The sequence below is a fragment of the Scatophagus argus genome, chromosome 13, assembly GCF_020382885.2.
Source record: "Scatophagus argus isolate fScaArg1 chromosome 13, fScaArg1.pri, whole genome shotgun sequence".
Lineage (NCBI taxonomy): Eukaryota > Metazoa > Chordata > Actinopteri > Scatophagidae > Scatophagus > Scatophagus argus.
Genome location: NC_058505.1, coordinates 16,638,736 through 16,664,309, shown reverse-complemented (window position 1 = coordinate 16,664,309; position 25,574 = coordinate 16,638,736). Strand labels below are relative to the sequence as shown.

Sequence of the window (25,574 nt, the reverse complement as noted above, 5' to 3'; positions counted from 1 at the left end):
CTGTGGGAATAACCTGTTTAGTATTTCATTACTTCTCTTTCAGCATGTGTTTACAAAAAAGAAACAAAAGATAAATGAATAATGCTTTGCTTTGGGGCCCCACACCCTGAGCAGTTTTACGCACAAAGTCACGTGTTTGTTCAGCTTCAAAGCAAACAATGTGTATGTTTGAATGCAGATGTCTGCTGAGCTGAATTCATTTTGCAGTTTGCATTTAAGTCTAAATTCTTGAGAATGTGCTTACTGCAGCTGACATGCATCCCACAGAGAAAGACAAATTGTCTGTCGACAACAGTGACAAAGACTGAGACACTTCAAATGTCTGTAAACTGATAAAACTATCATAGCATACATATGATTTAACACTTGACCCAAAAGGCCATAGTAAGTCTTTCACAACAGTGTTTAAACCTTTTCCCTGGGGGGCCTAAAATGAACCTTGACAAAAGGCATTCCAATGGAAACATACTGCAACTCAATGTGATCTAATACATAAATGTTGAAATTTAATATAATAAATATAATTTAAAAAAAAACCCATAAAATAATACATCCTATGAATTTGATGGGGATCTACACTACAAATTCCCACAACAGATCTAGAAATTATTTAAAGAAATATGCTTACTTATTCTCTTTCTTGCTGACAGTCAAATGAGAGGATTTATTCCACTCTAATAAATGGCCATCTATAGTCTATAAAGTCTATACTCCGCAGCCCTTTAGCTTAGCTTAACAGCTACTTAATTAATCAGCACCAAAACGACAAACTACTACTGGTATCAGCAGAACTCGGCTCCAATAGTGGTAGACGGCTGCACAGCCTCCACCTACGTGTTTTACGGTTTAACTGATCAGTTCCATCCTTATTTGTTGATTAGTTTGGTGTGGATGTTCATTCACAGATTTATTTATATATTAGGTATTTCTTACTCTGAATTTGATGTTCATTGATAAATATTTATAAATTTTCGTATGGTTCACTTTGACTTAACTGTTCAATTCAACAGTTTCTTATACAACCAAAGATTGCTCATTTGTAACAGTGTAACAATACAGATGTTTTTTGCAGGTTGTGGAGGTGATATCAGCAGAGTTTTTCTCAGGTCTTGAGGTGGGAAACTGGCAGTGCAGATTTCCCTGAACATCGATCTTATGTGCTTCCATTCACTCACGACCCCAGGGAGGACATGTGAAAGGGTTAAATGAGGCAGCCTACTTGGGCAAACTTGTGCTGCCTTAAGCATTCATTTCTGAAGATGCTGTGTAAACATTATTTTCTCAAAGGGAACACGTGCTCCAAGAACATGATGAGAGTTCATATCCCCTTCTTGGTCAAATGACTAACCACGGCCCCTGGAGTCCGGACCATATGGGACAATATTCAGCTAGCAATAACAGTTACAGATTAACCATCAATCATTCACGCTCAAAGACATCATGATCAAGCATTCTCCTCAAAAGTTCTATTTATCAGGCACAATATAGAGCAACGGCTTTAATCTGAATCATTTAGGGAAGAGTGAGCCCTTTGTTGCCTGCAGGGTTCATGGGACTTCATGTGACAGAGCCAAGATGGTTTGTGAAGCGTAAACTGTTAACTCACATGAGGAAAAATACAATCCCCTCACGTTATTGGAGTAAGATGGCTAAAAGCGCAAACAGCCCAGAGTGACGCATTTGCAGCTGAGCTGATCTTTAATATACCCCCACAGTTTTCTGCCTCTTGTGCACTTTCACCCAGTGAGTGCGGTCACGTTCCTGCTCTTTTTGTTTATTTCATCCAGTCTGACTCTTTTTTCTGCTTCTCTCATATCGCATCTGATTAAAAGGCTCAAAAACTGTGACGTCTCTCCCTGACCTTTGCTGTGTTTTTGTTCTTTCCCCATCTCATTCCCTGCAACAATCTGGGAAATCTCTTACACGTTCATGAACCCGCTGTATCTCTGTGAGGTCTCCTACAGGAATTTAGACTACTCCCCCTCCAGTTCCAATGAGCTTCAGTCTATTTCACTGTGTCCATCTCAAATGCCTTTACAAAGGTATTCAAAGTTTCACCGCACTCATAATCAGCCATCCACATTGGGCTCATACCCAGAAAGCCACAGGTACTGTGTCTTTTCCAAAAGCGGGGCTATAGCCTCATTGAAAAACACAGATGAAAAACAGGAAAAATCTGTTCTCCTTTTCCGGGCAAAGAGTTGATGAAAATGAGACAGAACGCAGCACAAGAGAGGATATGAGGGCATCTCTCTTTATATATATATTGTTAATTGTTGTAGTGTCCTTTGAACAATTACTATTATTTAGTGGCAGGTGTACTGTATGTTCTTTGTGTGCTCAGGATAAGTTAGAGACAGAGAACTTCTATGTAGGGACTAGAGTGGGAAAGCTGCTGTAGAAACATAAGTGTACTGTTTCTACTTTTTCTCAGAGGTTTCAAACGAATTCACACAGAGTTAATCACATTTTGTTTATCTCATTCTATCTTGATGGAGGATAGCTTCACTCGTCAGAGATTGCTTTGAGAAGGTCAAGGTTTGTGAGAAGTGTGGAGGAGGAAGGACAATAAGAACCTCGCAGTTGTCTCTGTATTTTTTCCTGCTGCGGGACGCTCCTAGCGGCCCATCTGTGCTGATAGGAAGCAGAGAGCACCCGTGTGCAGGCCGTGCTGACGTCAATCAGACTTGAAGAACCAGTTCAGCAGGAACTAATATCCCCGGCTCTCCTTCCCTCTCTTTCTTTCATTCATCCCTTCCCTTCTTTACATAAACCTAATCTCAGTCTGAACCATTACTGATCGTTTTGTAGTTCTCACCATCTTTCTTTCCTTCTGTTCAGTCCTAACGTCAGTGCAAGGCATTTTTTCTGTTGTTATCAAGTCATAGTTTCCTGTATGCACAACTGAAAAGATTCCAGTTTCTATTTGCATGTGCAAAAGTGCTCACAGATAACACAGTTTGTGCTGGCTGTACAACAATCACTGAGTTGACAAGGAAATTTTCATAAGAAATTATATTTCTACCTAAATCATCTACACTAATTAAGCTTTTGCATGCAGAACACTTGTGTGCTGTCAAGGCAGAGTTTACTCTATTCATTACACAGGCATGAGACTGTAGAAACAGTATGCTGATGCCATTCTTTGTTCAACATTATAAATGTTGTTGACAATTGTGCTTATGCAAATAAAATTTTCATCTCTGGCTTTTATCCATGAAACTGCATGGGTATGTGTATGTGATTAACAAAAAACACAGGGTGTATTATTTTTGGATCATTATCTCACATATATATCTTTCAAATCTGCAACACGGCAGTGACTTCTATAAACAGCCAAACAGGCATGCATTGCATCAAATGCTTCAGTTTTCCAAATTTTCCAGAATAATTCAAGTTAATGATGGTGTAATTAAAATTCTCTTTTCATATACTGGAAGGCTTATGATAAGACTCACCTGACAGACAGACTTTGGTGACAGAGGGCTGACTGGCAGCAGGAGACTTTCTGCAACCAGAGGGAAACAAGTCCATTATTACTGAGAATCAGGAGTCCTGATGTGTGACAAATGGTTGCATGCACCCCCCCCCACCCCACCCCCCCACAGTACGACTTGGTTTCAGCAGCAGTCTGTGTTGCCACAGCACAAACATGAAACAGGTGCTTTTTCAGTTCTCTGAACTGGTCACAGGTCTGATTTTCTACAAAGTGACACTGTCATGTCTAAGTTTTGGCTCAGGATGACCTCTCTCTGAGGTTGTCTTCGCTCCATGTCCACCTCTGGGAAACCCAAAGCAGCAGCAACAACTGACCCATTTCGGTGCTGACAGGGAGATATCCTGCAGTCCTCAAATGGGATGAGGTAGCCCCCATTTCCAACATTCATTTAATTAAAATGTTTTGGTGTCCAGGTGAGGATTCGCACTACTGCTGCTGCGAACCAGTTTTAGCATTAACATTTCAAGAATCTTTAAAGTCAGTTTAGTGCAGTCAGTTTAGTCTCTATGAGACCATTGCATTAATAAATGTTTTTGGTGTCTTGGCGCCCCCTAGTGAGATATCATGGAATCTTGAAGAGTGGCATCTAAACATATCCCTAAGAGCTAAAACTCACCATGCAGCTATGCAACAACAACAAAAAAAATTATGTGGGGGATTTCTAACTGTACATAAATGACTAAAAGCACCCAGTATAGAAATAACAGTTTCGAATCTGAAGAAATTCCTCAGCATTTAGTCACTCAAAATACAGGCAGATGCTATAAAAACATTATGAGACAACTTACTTGGAGGATGCACATTGCACATTCGTCAGGGTGGTGAAGTTGTTCCTGACCGTTCGAAGGCTCGCCAGAACCTTGAAAAAACAAAATAAGAAAAAGGAAGGGAAGGAGAAGCCACAATAGCCAAAGATGGGGTTGAATTATGAGGAGTGTTTGCATAAAATTTTTTGTGATATTCATAGTATTGAGATAATGTGATGACTACTCCAAAATACTTTGGTTTTCTATACTTTATAAGTTTTTAAGTACTTTTTTTTTTTTTTAGCAAAGTTTGCAGCTGATTATCTACCTTTTGTGCCTGCATCATTTATAATCATTAATTAGCTGTGAATTCAGTGTGGTCTTTGCAGCTGTGCCAAATTATGCCTGTTGCTTCCACTCCCACCCAAATCAGCCCAAATCAATTCTTAACCTTTAGGATTCACTGATATGCCATATGTATATGTCATATGTACCAAATTTAGTACATTCATAAACCTGGGTTTTCTCTTTGTATGCGGTTAGATATGTTGTAAGGAAACTATAGTTGTTGTATTTCTCAGGCTGAAATATCAAAGAACAGCATGAAGTCAGACAAAATCATCACGTTATTTTGACTGTTTGGAGCAACATAATACAGACAGAAGTATTGGGACTCCTGACCAATACACCAACAGGGAAATTGGTGTCATTGCATTCTAGAAGCATGGACATTGGTGTGAAGTTTATTATGACTGAAGACTTGTGGTTTTTCAGGGGAAAGTCAAAAATGCTACTTGGCAAAACAAGATGACTCTTAACTTCTTTGCATTGACTTGTAATCAGCTTTACCTGGGCAAAAGGAGTCACAATCAAGTCCTCTCCATGCCTGGAATGGGAAATGGAAACTAGTGAGCACAGACTGACAGTTACACAAAAAAAATCCACAAAGCTGAACAAAGTGAACTTGATACAAGAGCAGTCTCTCTCTCAATGATCATTTCAACTCACAGTTCTCCGACAATGGAAGAGTTTCTCGACAAGGACTTGGGGGACAGGTCGTATTCGCTGTCAGAGCGGTACAAAAAGGACTCCCGGCGCTGGCCATGGCCTGCCAGGTTGGGATGTAGGACCAGACCAGAGCCTGGGGATGCCTGTGGGTCTGAAGGACTGCAGCACAATGATGGGCCATTCTCCACTTCAAAGCTGAGACGAGAGAAAAACAAGCATTGCGTTAAACAAGGAAGAGACTCTGAGATTAAAAAAAAGCAAGCATGTATGTAATGAAAAGAAATCAGAAAATGGTCATTCCTAAATCACCTTCAGGATGTCTAAACTTACATAATTAATCACACAGTCATTTTCACTGACAATCAAATCAATGTTGTCATCATGGCCGAAGTACTTTCAATAAGCTGCCACTAAGAACTTGCTTGCGCAACACGTTCACATATCTCATCCAGGAAAGAGATGGTTGCATAAACCCTAAAATGATTACCACAGCCTAAAATCCAAACTGATGTGTTCATTAAATAAGTACGCTTTGCTCGTCAGTGAGAGGAGGGGTTGTTTTATTGTAAACTGCTGCCCTGGTCTGCGTCTCACTGGAATATTATCAATAACAGCTCCACTCATTCATCCCTGGTCAGTAGCCAAAAAAAAAAGAGAGAGAGAGATTAGCTCCTTCTGGTGTTCGCGTCGGGTAAATTCTGGTGTTCATTTAAGTCACCTTGTTTACTATATAGTGACAGATGCACTCTGTCAGTGTCTGTATCTACCAGCTCAGAGAGTAAACGGGTTAAATCTCCACTGATTGCTTGAGATTAATGTTTTTAGATTGGGTTCTTGACAAAGAAATCCATTAAGAATAAAACTGAAAACATGACCAGTCTAAAGCAGTGAACTTATGAACAAATGCTCAGAGCAAAAGCCAACCAACAAGCAGCCAATTTGACACAAGGCGTACAAGTTATGTGTAAACATAATGCAAACAGTCCATGTACCCAGCATGTTTGCTGATGCCACAGTGAAACCAGCAGACATGCACACGCACAGGCGGATATAATCTGTTTGTCACAATGGAGTGTGTGCAGGAGGAGAGGACAAGCTATTGTGTAACCAGATGATCAGGTCAGATGGACCGCAGTTTAGAGGTGAAAGGTCAGAGTGTCAGAGCTCAGCAGGAACAACAGATGCCGCAAATCATGAATAAAAAAGAAATAACTCTCACTAAATCCTGAGTTTGACGTTATTTTTAAGTATATTAGGGCTTTCACAAAAACACTCAGTACTCAGTCAACTCTTCATTAACTATCCACCCCACCTCCAATTTCCATAACATGTGGGATTAACCAGGCACATATCCCACTGAGACACTCTCAGTCCCACACCTCTGCCAGAGAGGCTCAGATTAATGAGAAAAGTGCAGCCGCTGATTGCACACATGACAGAACGACAAACGTCATCCACGTTGTGTTTTGCGTCATCCAAATCCCAACTTCACAACATTAACAGCATGATTTACCTACAGCAATCTAATCTCTTAATCTGACACAGTCTGTAAACTACTGTATGTCCACCACACATATTTTCTGTAGATCCCTGATATCCTCTAAAGCTCACTGCAACGGTCTGGTTCAATGAATTGTCTCAAATCCCACTTTTTTTTACTTTTTGGAGACAAGTTTTCACAATGCGATAGAGTAATGATGTAATCATGGACACATTTTGAGAGAAAAGAAAGACAGAAAGGCTCTAAATAGACAAAGGGAGAGTCAACATTAACAACTTTAACAACAAAAAATAAAACAAAACAAACAAAAAAAACTGAAAAAAAGAAAGACAATCAAGTGCTAAAGCATCACCTAGGAGCTGAGAGGTGCGCCCGACTGACCACTTCCTCGCTGAAGTCGAAGTGCCCGACTCTGCACCTGGGGGATCTGCGTGGCATCCTTCTCTCCCTTCCACCTCCTTACTCCTCATCAGGCAACGCAAAGCACTGATACTGTGGCCGCTCGCTCACACACATGCACAGACAGACCCCCCTTTCTGTGCAGTAACAGGCCACGTGCTGGACTAACGTAAGCTTGGCAGACATCAACAGGCAGATCTGGGCTGGAGCACTGGCGGTTTATCTGACCGCCTGTCCTTTTTCCCTTTTTATGAAACCACTGCAGATTAGTCAGTGCATTCATCATCCCAGCCCACCCTTCAACAGGCCAACTATAATATCCTATAAAAACATATGCACTCACTAAAAAAGGGAGTCATTAAAGTGGAAAAATCATGATTTTCAAATTATTTCCAACACAGAAACTTTGATTAACGCGCAGGGTGTAATGTAGATATTTACCAGAGGGTAAAAACCTTGCCTATGGCTTTCAGTCACATTTACTACAAATCATAATCACTGCGACAGTCAATTAATTAATTTCAGACAACTGCTTGACCTTTTCACCTTTGAGAATTTACAAAATTTTTAGCAGGAAGACAGAAGAAAACAGTGAGACTGCACTTCACCCCTGCTGGGTTTGTGCAATCATCTCTTCTTTAGGCAGGAGAGCAGGGGTGAGGCAGTAGGGTAGAGGTGGGCGAGACAAGGCTCCCAAGATGTTCTAATATAATGATAATACGGTTCAACATGATGGCCAAAACAAATGTGAAGAGATACAATTATCATCCCGTTTAAGGAAGAAAAGCCAGGCTCCAAGTGTGTATCAGAAAAGTCTGTCTGTCCAAAATAAAGTCTTTCATGGAGTAATATCTGACTGCTATCCTCACATAGCGACCTAGTATAACATTAATGTCGTAGTTCCGGCAGGAGACAGGGTTAGCTGATAGCATTTATATCACATTGTAATTCTGCATTAGAGGAGTTCACTTAGCATAGGAGGTATCAGAATGGGCTGAAAGCGACCCTGACAGTGTGACTGGGTGAGATTCACAAGAAAGAGAAGAACCAGAGCCTCCCATTATCGTCTGAGTGGAAACAGAGAGGGGAAAAAGAAAGACACTGGCTTTCTTCACCAAGACCATTGCATTGGTAAAGATATACTTTTGAAAACACTGACTCCATGTTCACTCACCAGATCCAGAGAGTAAAGCAGGAACTCATAAATAATTATGAGCAATGATAACGAGTATTTATTCATACAGGGGTCAAGGAAGATACTTCTCTTAAGCGTAGCACATCCCAGAAGAAAAGCACTCGGCTCGCTGCTTAGCTCAGCTTGTACTTTTCAATGTTTCAAAAACAGAAACATTTTTGTGATAAAACAATTTCATCATCTCTCCCACATTTCAACACATAAATAACAGAGGCTCTGCAACAGCATGCGCCTAGAAAGCAGTGCAGGATCTGAAAAACACTTTAGTTTAGTTAGTTTAGTTAATTATCCAAACTACTGTGATTCTGCAGCGGCAACTGTAGAATATCTGGTCATCGACGAAAAAGACCCTGCATCTCTTCCTTCTCCTGAGGTTTCTCTTTGCTTCTCTTTCATTTCTGAGTTCATTATTTGAATCAAGGGTCCAGTGACAGAGCATGTCCTTCACTGTACAGATTACAAAGCCTTCTGAGAGAATCATGATCACTGGCTCTATGGATACACTTGACCGGACTTACGACATGTAGGACACTGCAGCCAACTATCATCGCCAGACTCTTCATATGTTACTGGCGGTGTCTGTTTCCATTGCTTTTATATACTCTTACAAAACACTCTCCTACACACTTGCCTAAATAAATCCCAAATAACCATGTATCTCTTTAAGAACACAGCAAATAAATAATATATAATAAATAATAATAAGTAATTTGCTGACATGTAAAGACAAAATGAATAAAGTGAAGTAACCACTCTTCTCACAAGAAACACACCAACCAAATTCTTACCAGGTATTTGCTACAGTGAAGCGTCTGTATCGACGGAGATGCTTGTTTACCACCTGCTTGCGAAAGCATCTCGGTGACAGTTTCTGACCGGGATCAACAGCGCTGCATGAGTCTGCCCAGCCCGACCTGAGCTCCCTGTTCCCTCCGCTGGCTTCCATTAGCGCTTTACAACCAAGTCCAATGCCAACAAGAATGACATTCCAGACCTTTAAATGCTGCAGCCTTCTCACAACAGCTGAAATCACACTGTTGGGAAAACAATCACAGCCTTTTCTCACTGGTTTTATGTTTATGAAGAATAAGGAGTTACAGTACTGTAGACTATTGCACTCAAACCCTCTTCTTCCCTGAGATCGAAAGCATGGCGCTGTGCTACATACATTCACTCAGAAGAGAAAACCTCTGAGTTTATGGTTAATGCGATTGGCTGAAAAGTTTTGACACCCCCACTGCAATATTTATGATGCAAAAGAAAATCCAAAACAACAAGAGCAACAAGCCGATTGGCTAATCAATCGGCTGGAAAATATCACTTAAAGTTGTGGTGTGTCCACCGCCCCATGTAATAAACAGGGCAAAAGTTTGCTAGCTGGTGACCTTTAATCTAGATAAATGCAACCCATGCCTTTAAAAAGAAGTAGAACAGAGTGCGAGTGTTACAGAGACGAAAGCCACTGAGGAGAGAGTCACTGGACAGAGAGCCTTCAATCATCTGCAGTTTAAGTGGGGTGAGTCATAGTGGTTCAAAGAAAAAAGGATGTATGTGGCAAATTGACATTCATTGATGTGAAATGGCAACCATCATTAAAAACTACCCTTTATCTGTACGGCTTGCATTAACGCTACAGTTGAACAGCAGCCTACTGTGTTCAGTCTCAGAGGCAGACACAGCAATAACAGTGTTTTTCTCTGAATGATGCCAAATTATTTTATACCATCTGATGTCTTGGAAAAAGTGAGCTCTTCTCCAGGGCACAGGGTCACAGCTATTACTGTAGAAACAAGAGAAACTAAGAGGAAAACAAGGTATTGTGCAGTAAAAAAAAACTATATATATAAAAAACTACACACACACAAACACACACACACACACACACACACACACACACTTTGCCGCTCATTTGCAAACCTATTGGTGAGATGATGGTGAAAACACCAAACTCCCACTGTTCAAAGCACACAACATGTTGTGAAGAGTCTGCTCAGAAAATACAAAACTTTGAGCAACAGTTCTCAAAAACTATAAGCTTGACAAAAATAAAAACAAATCACCCTGAGGCAAACAGCCACAGCAGCAGTGACACCTCACAACACATCACTTCTACATGAAACGTGGTATCACTCTGTTGTTTGTTCGTACCTGTCAGGGTCAGCCTGTGTGATGTCGATGCGGGGCAGAGAGGCGATGGGCAGGCTTGTGGGTCTTGTCTGGGTCACTGGATCTTCTTCAGGCGTTAGCGATCTGACCCTGTCCCTCTCCTTTTCTGCCTGTCGCCATGACAACGGAGGCAACTGCAGGTTACCAGAGAACCGCCTGTGGACTTTGCACAGCTCTGCCCCGAGGGTGCTGCCTGTAGAAACTTGTCCCACAGGAGCCTCCTTGTTCTCCTGAGGGGAGATATACAAAACAACTATGATGTTTCACATTTTCATTAAATTGGCAGCACAATCTTCCTGAAAGACAGGGCAAGAAAAGGATAAGAAAACAAAATTAATATCAGCTCTGTGTTTGCTTGAAAGGTAAAAGGTAAATGTTACTGGATAAAGGAGCACAAAAACAAGAAGACTGAATAGAGAGAGCCAAAAGTTAAAACAATGAAAAAGAAATAAATTAAAGGAAAAACAAGAATTAAGTAATGTATTAAGGAACGTCATTCGGTACAAAAGAAGACTCGAGAGACAATTTGAGCACATATAAACATGGCTGTACTAAAGTGATTCAAGGAAGCCCAAATGTTTAAAACTCAAAGTAAACAACCTGCCTGTCCTGCATATATCCTTGTTTAACACACTGTCGTACACAATGTTACAGTACATTGGCTGCGCTTATGTTTTTACGCTTTCCACTACACACTGAAAAATGCACCGTTTGATCAAAGCCTATTTCAGACCCTTGACACCCGAGGTGCCCGTTGACATTTTTATGAAGCTGTGCTGAATATAAATTGTATATTTAATGTGTCGGGTTGAGTGTGAAGGTTCCAGTAAGGAGCCGTGGCTGTTTCACTGGAATGATGGGTTGTAAACAAATCAGGACATTTAGGAAATGAGACAGGCTGCCAGAGCTCATTCCACATACATCACACTCCACTTTATGTTCGCCACATGCAAGTTTAAATGAGACACTCCGACAGGGTTCAAATGAACAGGGGAGCTGGGGACGCACAATGTTGCCGAGTGGGGAAATGAGGAAATTAAGGAATTTCAAGAACGTGGCTTTGGCAAGCAAGAAAACATTTGTCTATTTTGTGCATGATGCACAGGAGACAGAGAAGATCAGTGTGAAAGAAAGAGGTCGACAGTGTGAGAGAGAGTGTGTGTGTGTGTGTGTGTGTGTGTGTGTGTGAGAAGGAGAAAGAGTGATGCCACAGTCTAACCACCTCTCTGTCATCAGGCCTGACAGCTCACACACAATTTGACAAAATCAAGCCTGCATACAATCAAATATGAACTTCCTATTTCGTAATGTAATTTCCCTATTTGCATTTTAACTAAACGCAATTACTTGCTGCTATAAAATATCGAAATTTTGAAGTTTAAAAAAAATCTGACATGTCAGCCAGAGTAAATGTAACACAAACAATAATCTTGATACAGGTTTTTGAAATAGAATTCTGATCAAGTGCTCTCAACCTATCATTGCTCTCTAGTGGACAAACTATGTAATGATGACAATGTCTCTCAGTGACCTCAGACCCAGTCCGACATTTCTATCCAGAAATTTCTAGTCACTTATCAGCCAACATACGCTGTGCACTGCAATATATCTGCAATAAGCGAATATCAGCATACATGTGGGTCCTGGCAGATTTACTGCTCTAACTCTAGTACTGCAGGTAAGAAGGATATAGTAATTTAATTACAGATAAACCTACAGACCGCAGTTTATCAATTAATCTGACTATCAGAAAATAGTGAAAAATGCCCATCACTATGTCCTTAAGCCCAAGAGGACTAGTTCAGACACCTTGTTTAGTCCAACCGACAGTCCAGAACTCCAAAGGTGTTCAGTTTACAATCACAGAAGACAAAACCAAAAACACAGCAATTAGAAATCTGCTTTTTACATCTGAAAAAGAAAGCAGCTGTTAAAAATAAACACTACAATGGCTTTTAGATTTGGTAACAAGTCAAAAGGTCCACTGTGAAAACATATGCACATTCTCTCATTCAGGCGATGTATCATCACTCCCCCCCCAAAAAAAAAAATCTCCTGAGGGGGCTGGTAACACTGTCATCTTTTAACACTGTATTTTAATGAGAGATTTTAATGAGAAATACTTCTTTATATTACCAAGAAAAGTTCAGTGTCTCAGTGTCTCTTTAATGACAGCGCACGTGCAAGTACCGACAAACGTAGAAATGAAAAGGCCAAAAGGAAAGATTATAAAGTTCACATTAATGAGTGGGTGAGCAACGTGAGACACATGATCGGGTAGAGAATGGAGAGTAATTCAGAAATAAATGCAGACAACCGTCACGAAGATGACATCATCTCACGTCCTGTTTCCAGTGACAGATACAAAAAGTAATGGCAGTGACAAAGCAAGTGGGAGATGAGACCAGGAAAGAATTGAATAAGACAGAAACCACAGACAGACAGGAGTCTACAACTCTGCTAACTCCTCTGCTCCTTCTAGGAAATGCAATTAGTCTGATTTATTGTGGCTCTCTCTTTAAAGACGTGATATTCCAGTCTCTGTGAAAAAAGGAGAAAATTAAATCTGGCAAAACATAAATCTGTTCAAGTGACCGTTTAACAAGATCTAATAGTCAATTACTAGTACGTCACAGTCTTCAGTGTTCACTACCAAATTATTCATCAATTGCGCATTGACTGCTTCCATGACATCTGGACATGTAATTGTATTTCATTGATCCTGTGTCTGTGGTCCAAATTCCATTGGAAAGAGGAAATAGTGTTCATTTATACTGAGTGTACACCTGTATATGAGCCAGGAGTAGGACAAAGATGTTAGTCATTTTCAAAAGAAGAGTAAATTTAGAAACCTGGATTCATATCTGCCGGAACATGGCTATGAAAGGACAGGAACTGAGTTGAAAGGTAAAACACTGAGTCTGAAATGGAGGTAGTGTAGATCCACTGTCAAACAGAGGTGGAGTGGGTGTTTTCCCGATGAAGATGAAAGGACGTTTCTTGGCTGCAGAGCCTAAACAACGTCAGTTTTCTCTGGGATACATCCAAAAAGCCTTTCTGAAGAAGGTGATATAAATGAGACAGCTTTAGGAGTGAACCTCTAACAACCTGGCTTGATGTAGCCTGAATTATTGAATGCAGGAGCCAAAAAAAAAAAAAAAAATCAGAAAGTGCTTTCATTATTAAAAGGCCATACATTCTGAATTTTAAGACAGGAGACAGACACTCAAGGGTGTTGAGAGGGAAAGAATAGCAGATGTCTTCAAAGAACCTCAATTAAATTTTCTGTGATACGAGAAAAAGGAAAAAATGACTTAAGCTCAAAATTAATTTGACTACTACATCATCAAGGTTAGCATGTTGCCTTTTATGAGAGGATTCCTTTTTTCAGTGACTTTGGAAATTGTCTGCTTTCTGAATAACAGGGCTCTGTACTGCCAAGAATCTGGTGATATAATAGGTACACTATATAGACAAAAGTATCCAGTCACACCTCTAAATAAATAAAACAGCCCGTTTTTTGGGGGGTTGGGCTCGGCCCCTCACTTCCAGTGAAGGGAAATCTTAATGCTTCAGCACACCAAGACATTGTGAACAACGCTATGCTTCCAACTTTGTGGCAACAGTTTGGGGAAGGTCCTTTTCCATTCCAGCATGAGCATGACTGTGTCCCAGGGCACAAAGCAAAGTCCATAAAGACATGGTTGATGAGTTTGGTTCGGAAGAACTTGACTGGCCCACACAGAGTCCTGACCTCAATTCCATCCAACACCTTTGGGATGAACTGGAACAGAGATTGTGAGCCAGACCTGTTAGTCCAACATCAGTGTGACTGAATGGGCAGACATTCCCACAGGAACACTCCCAAATGTTATAGAAAGCTTTCCTAGAAGAATGGAAGCTGCTACAGCTGCAAAGAGGGGACTGACTCCACATTAATGTCTCTGTATTTACGGTATTAAAGTCTCTGTAGATGTAATGGTCAGGTGTCCCAATATGTGTTTGCACTTGAGACATGCGTTTACTTCTTTACATCTCAGCTGATGTTATGATGTTGGAGTGGAAGAGTCAAATGTTCGAAGAAAAACTACAACACAGCTTTGTACTTGTCAGATGTTTAAACGCAATGCAAAATAAACCACTAGTTGTTTGCATGTTAACTATTAATTAAATGAATCGCTTCCTACAACTCTACTAAGTAATTTTATTCATTATTTACAATGGTGGAAAGAACTAAAAACACTATTGTAAGTAAAGGTCTTGCATTCAAATCCTTACTTCAGTTAAAACATAATTATCAACATCAAAATATAGTTAACGAAGCAGAAGTAAAATCATTCATTATGTATAGGCTCATTCCAGATTAATACATACAATATCATTGGATTATAACTACCAATGCTTTAATGTGTAAACATCACTAATACTGCAGCTGGCAAAGGAGAAGTTATTTTCTAGTAGTTCTCTTTTCTTTATATACTACCTGGTAGCATAATCCATAATAATACATCATAATTTATTAGTTTATTTAGATTTAGTATTAATAATCTGAATCTGCAAACTGAAGTAAAAGTATTGGGTGTATTGTCATCCAAAATTTAATGCAGTAGAAGTATGAAGCAGCATAAAATGAAAACACTCAAGCATCTGAAATTGTACTTAAATACATGTATGTATCTTAATGTCTCTGAGTGCCTGTTTTCACCTTGATAAAGCTGATGAATTCAGTAAATTAAAAGTGCAATGACAGAAATAATTGTTCTGTTCCCCAACAAAGTCTCACATGTTGTATTTTTTATTACAGTGTTGTCAGTAAATCAAAATCATTTTTCGGTGGTGCCAGTTCCCTAATGCCTCACATGTATCTTAAATACTACAGGAACTATTTAGTAGCATGAAAGCTATTGATAGCAGCTTTAACATCTATTATACTACACTGAAATACCTTTAAAACACCAAATGAATGTTGAATGTTGTTCATTCTGCAATGAGATGCCAACTTTTTGAAAAATGTGTCTGCTATTATCAACATCACTGCTGGCACAAAAGTTAAAAAAAATCACTTAATAATCTGTGACATTACTGACCATTATGCTAAATTAAATTGTACATGTCACATATAAAAAGTGAGAAATAACATCATTAAACAAGTGTTAGAATATTTTTGCACTACCATATATTTTCAGCGACTAGCCCGGGGGGGTGAGGAGGGTGATGGAGGCCAGTCACAGCAGGGCTGTTTTCATCACCCAGAATGTAGCGTAGCTCTGAGCTCCTGTTGGACAATGTCAAAGTAAATGATCTGGCATCGCTGTTCCGTGATAAACACCGGCGGCATGGAGGAGAAGCAGATGGGCCTCTCTGTCAGATCTGTCCTTCCCTCCTTCTCTCATTTGTGTTTCCATTCAGTCAATGTCCTAAATGTCTCCTGGTGTGAACTGTCTTTTAGCACCTCTCCCCCTCGTCCAGCTCTCTGCCTCCTTCTTCTAAACTCTGCCTCACTCGTCAAGGCTTTGTCTTTATCATCTTCTGAACTCTCTCTCTCTCTCTCTCTCTCTCTCTCTCTCTCTCTCTCACACACACACACACCTCGCTCTCTGCAGCGTGTCCTGCCGGATAGCGGTCTGTTGTGTACAGTACAGTCATCTGTTTATGAGTCATCGACCAACACACAGACATGCTGCACCTTGCTGCCTCAGTGAGTTCCATATAGAGCTCACTGTATCATTGTTTGGGAGGCAAACATTACAGAATTTACAGTAACTGTGCAAACCGCAGAATTAGGCTGTAAACTTAAGAGGCGGGAGAGAGAAATCATGAGTGACAGTGTAATGAACGCATGGAAGGATTCATGCATTTCAACAGATACATGGTTGGAAAAAAAAAATCAATACTTACATCGCCTGGTGTAACTCCCTGTGCACTACTGCTTTTCTTCATCCTGAGGAATGTTCAGTCAGACTCTCTCTCTCTACGTCTTGATCCTTCCTCAGAAAACGCAGTTCTGTCCTGTTTCTCCTGTTCTGGGCAGCCTCACCAGCACGCCTGCACATGGAAGCAGAGAGGAAGGTGGGGGCAATGATACGGTGTCCATTTCCAAAAGTTAGTCTGCGTGCCTGACAGTGAACATCACGTCTGCAAGTCATGTCAGACTTGGGTTGTTGTTCTGACCTGGTGATGCAGCTCTGTGTGCAGTAATTTCACAAGTCTACACTGTGTTGCATAATTACATAATTTTGCCAAAAGAACAAACAAGAAAAAAAACAAAACACAAAAACAAAGAAAAGAAAACCCAGACATTACATGAACTGTGATGGGTTATCTATCTCAGCTGTTACAAGTTTGTACGAGTAGACACGTTCATACTGTAATGTCAATAAAAACAGCTGTGGCCTAGAGGTTGGAGAAGCGGCTTGTGATCGGAGGGTCACCGGTTCGATTCCCCCACCGGATGGGCAGGAAAAATTTGGGTGTGGTGGAGTGATTAATGCAAAAAATGCTCCCCCCCTCCATTAGCCAGCTGATGTGCCCTTGAGCAAGGCACTTAACCCCCCAATATGCTCCCCGGGCGCTTGATGCTGCCCACTGCTCCTGTGTGTGTTTCACTGCATGTAATTTGCCGGGTGTTGCATGTGTGTGTTCAACTAAGGATGGGTCAAATGCAGAACACGAATTCAATGTGTGTATGTAAAAATATATATACTGTCAATAAAGCTGATTCTTCTTCTTCTTCTTCTTCTTCTAAAACTGTGGGGTTTGGAAAGTTTTTAGTATTAGTCTAAATAATGTTGTTGTGTTTAATATGTGTCAGATACCAAACAACACTTTTTGATACCTTACGTCACATACTTGTAGCAAGGTTTTATGGATGGCAATGTAGAACAATAACTTCAGTCTGACCGAAATCTGAACTATGTGATAAATTGCCATGAAATTTTATCCAGATAATCAAGGTCCTCAGACAATTAAATCTAATGACCTTGGTGAGCTGCTGACTTTTTCTTTAGTGACACCATCAGGTGTCTCACACACACACACACACACACAAAAGATCATCAGGTTGTAGGTGAAATTTCTCTTAATCTTTGGTTTATGATCAAACACCTGCAAAACTGATCCCATCAGCTTCAGCATGTTAGCATGGAGTCTTCCACTCCAACATCACAACGTCAGCTGACACAGGACGTGTGTGTGTGTGGTGTGTGTGTGCCTATGTGAGTAGTGTTAGCAGGGATGTGAAAAAAAAACTTGTTAAATGTCAAATGCAACCATATAAAAACAGGAAACATGACACAAATGTAAAAAATTCAAAGAGGAGATAAAAAAAAAATCTTAAAAACTTGAAGAGACATTTGAAGCCAGCTTTTAAGTTACATTAGTTAAATAAAAGTGACTTGTCTTTCCTTTAATCCTGGTGTGTGTTACTGTGCATGCGACTGTCTGAAGGTCCTTCAGTGCACTCAGGCCTGTCAGCCTCTTGTGAAGGCAGTGACTGTACTCTCATCAATTATAGAATGACCACAGCCGGTGGAAAAGCACCAACAGGCAGACATGAGTGACTAATCTATATGACAGAAATGAATCAATATTTTCCATGTCACCATTGATCCCTCCCATGTTACCCTCATATTACCCCTTGTTTGGCATGCATGTCTCCTTGTGTTAGAGTCAGTGTGGGACTGGCTATTGGACGTTGTTGGCGATTTCCAGAGGCCGCCAAATCAAATGGCCTAATTTCTCTGCTGATCAAACGGCCTGATCTCGTTTATAGGTTTGAAAACATCTACATGCATGGCTCCCTGCTGCCCTCAGTTCTGGTGAAAAAAAAATTACATGAGAGGTGAAATGAGAGCAGATCACATATTTAGTGTTTTGAGCTTCTGTGAGACGACTCTTCAGCCGCTGGTTCAGATCTCAGTAGGAGGGAAGTCTTCTCAATAATGCATGATGTTGCACAGATGTGTTCATTACAAGGTTCACAAGAACACCATTCAAATTCTTCACACTTCATGATACAAATGTTTCAAGTCAATGATTAAGCTCTGGCGTGAACATAAGCTATTTAGATACTTAGAGAGCGTCACTTGTGAGCCCAAGTACTAAACTATTCTTATTAAAAATCATTTTATGACAACTTTAGCAATCCACGTCAAAGCTGTGTAGACACTAAACCCAAAAGTCACCCTAATGGTGGGATTAGATTAAAATTATCAGTCCCATCAAATCAGCAGGATTCATCTTCTGAGGGACCTTGCATTTTTGTACAACCCACTACATGGAAATCCAGCCAGCAGTTATCAACTTCTACAGGAAAATATTTTTCTAGCTATCAGAACAGTTCATCCTTCTGAATGCATATCATTAACATCCTTACTGTCTGCCCTAATATTCCAAAAGAGCCTTTGTTCTGTGTTCTTCCGTAAAAGGTCAAACTGTTACAAATTACAGCTGGGTGAATGGACAGAACCGAGAACGGCATTACCAAACAAGAAGAGCAGCCAACCAGTACAAGGTTATGTTAAATCGTGTCTTCTAAGCCCAGCAATAATCCAGCGTGATCCTACAATTTTAAAGATTTTCCAGACTATTGGCACAGTTCACCAGAAGAAAGGCCCACAAAGGTCAATGTCCTGAAGGAGCACTTGTACTATGTTCAATATACCACAGCTGGGTTAGATTTTGTAACAAGCAGTTCGGGGAAGTTGTCAGACCAGTTTTAATGAATTCAGACGGTATACGCCATTTAAGGATTTGTTTCTGTTCTTCAAAAGATCGATTTCCAAAGGTTGTGGTGTCACGAAGGACTTTACTAACACGTGGACAACATCACAGTTACAGGAAACACAACGGCACTGCTTCAAAGCTGGGGTTATTTAATGTTTGCTAGAAACACATCTGAGACATCTACTCACACCATCTTCTACAAGTAATTGTTTTAATTTGAGATTTGTTTAATTTGTTGACTCAGTCAGTTTCCTTGCCATCAGTAATTCGGTGAAACGGTCAGGACTGTGTCAGTACATTCAGGGCAGCCCAGATGTACTGACAGAGCCTGAGACTCTGAGGAGCATTTATACCTAAAACCCAAGGGTCCTCTCACTCAAAACAATGAAGGTCATTGGACAAAAGATCCTGGATTGAAAACATATCCTGCCTCCACGTTTAAGAAAAACATGCTTCAAGTAAGCTTTCATCTGTGTAACCCCAGCAACTGGTCAACCCCATAGCGGATACCTGTACCTCTACAAATAATTGGCTGCTGATGCGAAGCGGGCAGCAGAATGCACGGTCATGGGGAAGCACTCCAGATGCTTATTGTAAGGATTTGGTATGGATTTTGACAAAAACACCAGGGATCACTGAGCTGGGTGTATATCACCCACTGGAACAAAAGAAACTAAAGCAGACCGCTTCAATTTAACAGTGCAGTTTAACTTACAACTCAAGGACAATACAAAAGGCTATGGAAGGACTTTACAGCTTTGAATCTGTTACTTCATCTATTATATACGGGTGCTGAAAAACACATGAACAAAGTATGTACAAGTACAGTATGTTGTCTGTGCAGCACAGTTATCATCTGCATCATTTTCCCTGATACAGCAGTGTATGGTGGGCTAACACTGATTGATCTGTTATTGGACCGACAGAAAATTAATTGGCTAAAATCAATTTATTATTCAAGTCCTTTATCAAATGTGGGTACTTTACATTACATATCATTTTAAATTAAACAATCTCAGCGCTCTGACAGTCTGTAATGTAAATGGACAACTCACAATGCTATTATGACACCCAATGTTTGCACTTTTGTCGCATATTTTACATAAGAGGTCAACAAGGCTACATTGCTAGGCGCAGTGAGAAAATGTTGCCATTTGACCAGTCAGTCCATGTCTCACAGCGTCCAAGCACAAAGGAGAGCTGTGGAGGGTACGTCAGTAGCCGTCATATATTTAAAATCACTGGACACCCACACAAGGGTAGCTTTTGTGGCACCAAAACAAAGGAGGCTCAGGAAACCATGCGTGGAACTGCACTGATATTACGTTCAATTACTCTATAGTCCCACAATAAGTGCTTTCAAATCCATCTGTGTGTCACAACAATGATGGTTTTTAGAATTAACTACAGTGGTCACACATAAACAGCCAAAAAAGCCAGATTTACTGCTGAATGAAGGAACCATTAAGAAAAAAAAAAAAAAAAAACTTACCCAGCTTTGATCCATTCAGTGCAAAATTAATCTGTATTTTATTTTAGCCTTCATATACTCATGCATCAAATGGTGAGTGTAAAATGAGGAAGTGAGCACTGCTAGTCACAAGACACGGCAGCTATTGAGAGAGGAGCAATAGGACCTGCTTGCCTGTTGGGCCTGTTCATATTTGTTTAATTCAAGCAACACCACACCCACTTTATTCACACCTTGGAAACTGCAGTCTGAACACACAAGTCTGTCCCCTGGTAAAATAATTCATCTATCAGTTTAAAATTGTGTACTGGCCTTGACTATTCACAAATATACTTTGAAGCATTGTCTCTTTCTGCTCCAAAGTAAACTTTTCACAAAAAAGCTTTGAGGTCATTTTCTGACACTGAGCTAATCTTTAATGGCCAAACAAAAGAGATTGCACAATCTTGCTTTATCACTGCAGAAATATATCCCTAAGATACAACAGTTTCTCCTTCTGACCTTGAAAATAATAGCTGCAGTTCTCACTAAAAGGACTGCTGGGAACTAGCATGCACTGCACTGAGGAATTGACCAAAGTCACCATCACACTTTATATTTAGTTCAAAGACAAGACTTGAGTGTTTCATCATATTACATCTACACCAGAATCATTTTACTGATAGCATCTTAAAGCATTTAACAGTTTTATTGTTTATTAGTCATGTCTAATAGTTTAATCTCTAGAAGCAAGCAGACGCAAAAGCAGAAAATGAAAAGGATTAATAAGCTAGACATTGTCCTGTTTGGGCCCCAGGGCACAGAATGAGCTTCCTGAAGCACACAGTGCTAACGCTCACAGGCCTCTTAATTACAGAAACACAAGGTACTTACAGACAGCACAAGTGAGATGAAAAACAGAACTCTGCATTAGACTGTGGTGTGCACACTTTTGTTTAATTTGTTTTGAAATATGCTCAGTGAAAAAAAAAAAGTTGTTTTAGATGTAGCAGCTGCAGACAGAAGAAAAGAAATGTTAGATGAATGACCAGGGGGATACACACTAATTCATTATTGCTCATAAAGGAGATCACACCTGCAAAAACACTGCATCCCTCCTGGAACATGTTGTGACTCAAAATATAGCAATAATTGCAACAATGGATTAGCAATGTCAGTATAATGCACACACCACAGAATATGATACCAATCGATATTTCACAAGGCTTGTTAAGTGGTTATTTTTGTATGAATATAATAAGATCATGGACTGTATGTCAAAGAGAAGATACTTGCTGGAAGCCTGCAAGAAGTTTAAAGGCAAACACTCTTCTAATCTTATCCCTCCTTCCCACACTGTGTGTGTGGGCATCTTCAACACACAAAGCAGTTGTTGCACTTCATGCAGGTGCCCTTACACTCACGTCAGACAGCAATAGTAACCATTAGAATGATATATTAATCATGGATTATTGAAATCAGAATGACACACAAAGTTATAAATTACAAACATGTTATTCCAACAGAGCTGGAATGTTTAGTAAATTAACTGACTGGCTGATCCATATTTTATGGTTTTTTCACATTTTCTTATGAGCATTCTGGCTTTATTTAAGGACAGAGCAGCTGAGGGCCAAACTCAGTACCTCCAGTGTGACAGCCAGGAAGGAAGGTGATAGTATTTATTATGAGAAACTGTTTATAAAGACACTACAATGTAGCTGTAAGCAGATATCAGTGTTTCTTAATGTATTTGGCAACAACTTTAACTCCTCCTACTGGCAATCATACATTTAGGCTGATGTAGAAACAGAAAATATATGACAATGTTTTTAGTAAATTGCAGTTTATTAATAATCTGTCTTCAAAATTTTAAATTATTGACAAAGACTGTGCATTAATAAAGATTTAAAGCTCCTTATGTCTGCTTACAACCACATTATAACTAATTCTGTTATAGTGTATAATAAACCATGTAAATGTGTACATAGTGTTTCTTAATGCTAAAAAAGTGCTACAGTGAAGTAAGAAAGTCACCATTAAAAGTTCTTTTAACTCAAGACGTAAATGTCAGCACCATTTCTTCTGGCATGTAATTTAAACAGACACCCATCAAAAATCAGTCAACAGTTTTACTCTATTTTAACACTCACTCTGACTGAAAAGAAAATGACAATCAACACTTGCCAACTTAGATTAGTTGATGATGGAAAATCAAATTCAAGTCACAGCGGAAACTTTCCCGTTTGCTTTTGCATTCAGTGCAGTGAATCGAATTCCAGCAGAAGTGAACTTTTGAGACGAGTGAGGGCTGGGAGGAGTTTGTAGAGGAGGAAGAGAAACAACACACCAATGTGTGTCAGCTGAAAGATGACATCACTGCGGAGGCCACATGCTGGGGACCCACTGCCCCACTGCACGGGTATAAAGAGAGAGAGGGCGAGACCGACTCCATGACCCTGCTGCCAATGGACCACATGTCACGAGACCATTTTAGGACTGTTCTGCTGTCACACCATGTGTTTGTCATGTTGGGCTGGTAAATATCATCCCGAGCCAAGTCATGAGAAAGTCACTCTCACAACCTAACATGACAAAATAAGTACAGGCAGACTAATTTCCTGCTCTGCTGTCTTACAAACTGCCATATTAGAAACAGTTTAAAATTAGGAAACAAATGTAATGATTTTTTGTGCCAGTGCATCTGCATCAAATGAAGATTGGACGCATTTCTGTCATGTAATAACGATGTTTAATTAGCGTCCTCTACAGTGCGCTCCTTTGGCCAGCATTCATCACAGATAATATCTCTTGTCCTTTCAGGAAAGAGGTGAAAAAAATGTTTAATTCATCATGAGCTTTTTGTGCTTTGCCGCTGCGCTAACACAGAGACCTATCAAAATATGAAAGAGAAAAGAAAGAAGTGAGAAATAATTGTTGGGACAGGACACATGGTAACTGTGACTCTGGATGAATCACTGTTAGATTGGAGTTACTGAAGAAGCCCAGTAATTAAGAGGGAGTGCCAGTCTGTCAAATTCAGACACCCACACACACATGCACTAATTACTCCATCATATTCAAGTCACCCTATTTCACATCCACGGAGGTACTGTGATTGAAGCATTGTCTGTCTCAGCACTAATCCATTCATTAGACAAAACTTTCTGTCGCCAGCCATATGGATCAAAGCTTTCAGGGTGAATCATAACGAATGACTTGGAGAGTAAAGAGGTAACAGAAGGCTTGGCAGAGTCCGCACGATCTGGGGCACAGAGACGGCCTTTGGTGAGTGTCACCAGTTGGCAACCTCCGTGTCAACATGGCTGTGAATCCCTCGGATGACAACTGAGACCGAAATGAATCAGTTTGCAGCTTGCACCTGTGATCTTTTGAGATACCGTTGAGGCTGAAGTGAACAAATCTACCTGATCCTGCACCACCTTCACACACAGGGTGGCTACAGCACATCCTGCTAGAGTGATAAGCTGAGCCTATGATAAACACTGCACACGTGCTATACACTTACCACTGCCTGTTTACCACGTGCATCTGTTTCAATGTCTATATGTAATGGTTATCAATAATCTATCCATTACTATTTCTTTGATTGTTCAAATTAAAGCTGAGCTGAATGTAGTTTAATAAAAACAGGTTAAAATGCCACTCAGTCTCCCAGAGCCCAAACAGACATATTCAAACTGCCCAGCCATCATCCCTAAAACACTGATTTTTTTTTCCATTTTAAGAAATAAAAGCAGCAAATCCTCACATTTCAAAAGCAGGAAGTAACACGTTTTTGACATTTTTTGCTTGAAAAATGACTCAAATGATTAACTGATTTTAAAAAAACATGTTTCTGCCAACTTACTACTTAATCATTTCAACTTTACATTCATTCATGCAATCTGAAAGCAGTCAAGTCATGCAAATGCCAGAAAGGATAATCTTACTGACCAGTGTATTTAACTGTAGACGTGGAAAAAAACAAACAAACAAACAAAAAGACTCACAGCTGAAGCTCTCGTCCTTGACTCAGTGACAAGAGGATGAGATTGAATTCACATCAGCAAACAGTCAGCCTGAAAATAACACAATGTATTGGATTATAAATTTCACAGATCACATATCACTGCAAAAAAACTCACAACATTTGTCCTGCTTAAACTATGTGCCCAGTCACCAACAAGGACCCCTGAAAACACTGCAGTCTCTTCGGGACAATGCACTTTACTCTGATAAGCACAGACATATTAACATATGATTTCACCGTAATGAACAGTAGATATATAAGTCAGAGTTGTGGGAAAACTGAAGGTGTAGAAGAGCTGCATTTCTTCTCTTCACATAATTAATATGGTTCTTTACATGCATGCCTTTGAACCACAGGTCGGATTACTATCCAGCGCGTAAACACACACAAACACAAAGCTTCCCGTATTCAAAATCAGCACAGTTGCCAGTGGGACACTCGGCCTGCAAACCTGAACGGCTAGCGCGGACACATCATGCATTCATCAGCTGGAAGCGAAACATCAATGTTCAGAAAAGGCAGTATAGAAGCCACATTGCCAGTAAAGCCACCAAGCAGCCAGTAAGTGAGTCATCAGTCTGGCAGCCAGTAGCTATTTTAGCAAGAAGCTGGATGTATGTGCCCTGTTGTTTCAGCACTGGCTGAGAATAAAAGGACAGTGGACGGAGTTCACACCACGTGACCGCGCATTACAGACATGCTATGAACTCGTTTTTAAAAGGGAAGTGCACTTCTGAAATTCAGGAGAGCAACATATTATGTCATGCCAGTGAAATGTCACAACTGTGGCATAATAGAACAGCTTGTATGTGATCTGCAAGGGAGGGAAAAATCTACTAAGAAAGAATCAATG

General features: G+C 40.2%; 1 protein-coding gene across 7 annotated transcripts in view; it reads right to left on the bottom strand.

Moving 5' to 3' along the window:
• Positions 1 to 25,574, bottom strand: part of LOC124068890 (cAMP-specific 3',5'-cyclic phosphodiesterase 4B-like) — a 46,133-nt gene that overhangs the window by 19,061 nt on the left and 1,498 nt on the right. The window contains exons 2-9 of one of the 7 annotated variants that reach the window (XM_046407420.1): positions 24,702 to 24,770; positions 16,413 to 16,559; positions 10,497 to 10,744; positions 10,072 to 10,128; positions 5,254 to 5,448; positions 5,095 to 5,131; positions 4,288 to 4,358; positions 3,459 to 3,508 (exon numbers count right to left, since the gene is read on the bottom strand). In XM_046407420.1, coding sequence (XP_046263376.1) covers positions 3,459 to 3,508; positions 4,288 to 4,358; positions 5,095 to 5,131; positions 5,254 to 5,448; positions 10,072 to 10,128; positions 10,497 to 10,744; positions 16,413 to 16,454 — 700 coding nt within the window. In that variant the 5' untranslated portion in view covers positions 16,455 to 16,559; positions 24,702 to 24,770. Of the gene's footprint in view, positions 1 to 3,458; positions 3,509 to 4,287; positions 4,359 to 5,094; positions 5,132 to 5,253; positions 5,449 to 7,106; positions 7,513 to 9,136; positions 9,444 to 10,071; positions 10,129 to 10,496; positions 10,745 to 16,412; positions 16,560 to 20,730; positions 21,490 to 24,701; positions 24,771 to 25,574 lie in introns of those variants that run through there. The other 6 variants (XM_046407422.1, XM_046407421.1, XM_046407423.1 and 3 more) reach the window with 6 other exon arrangements.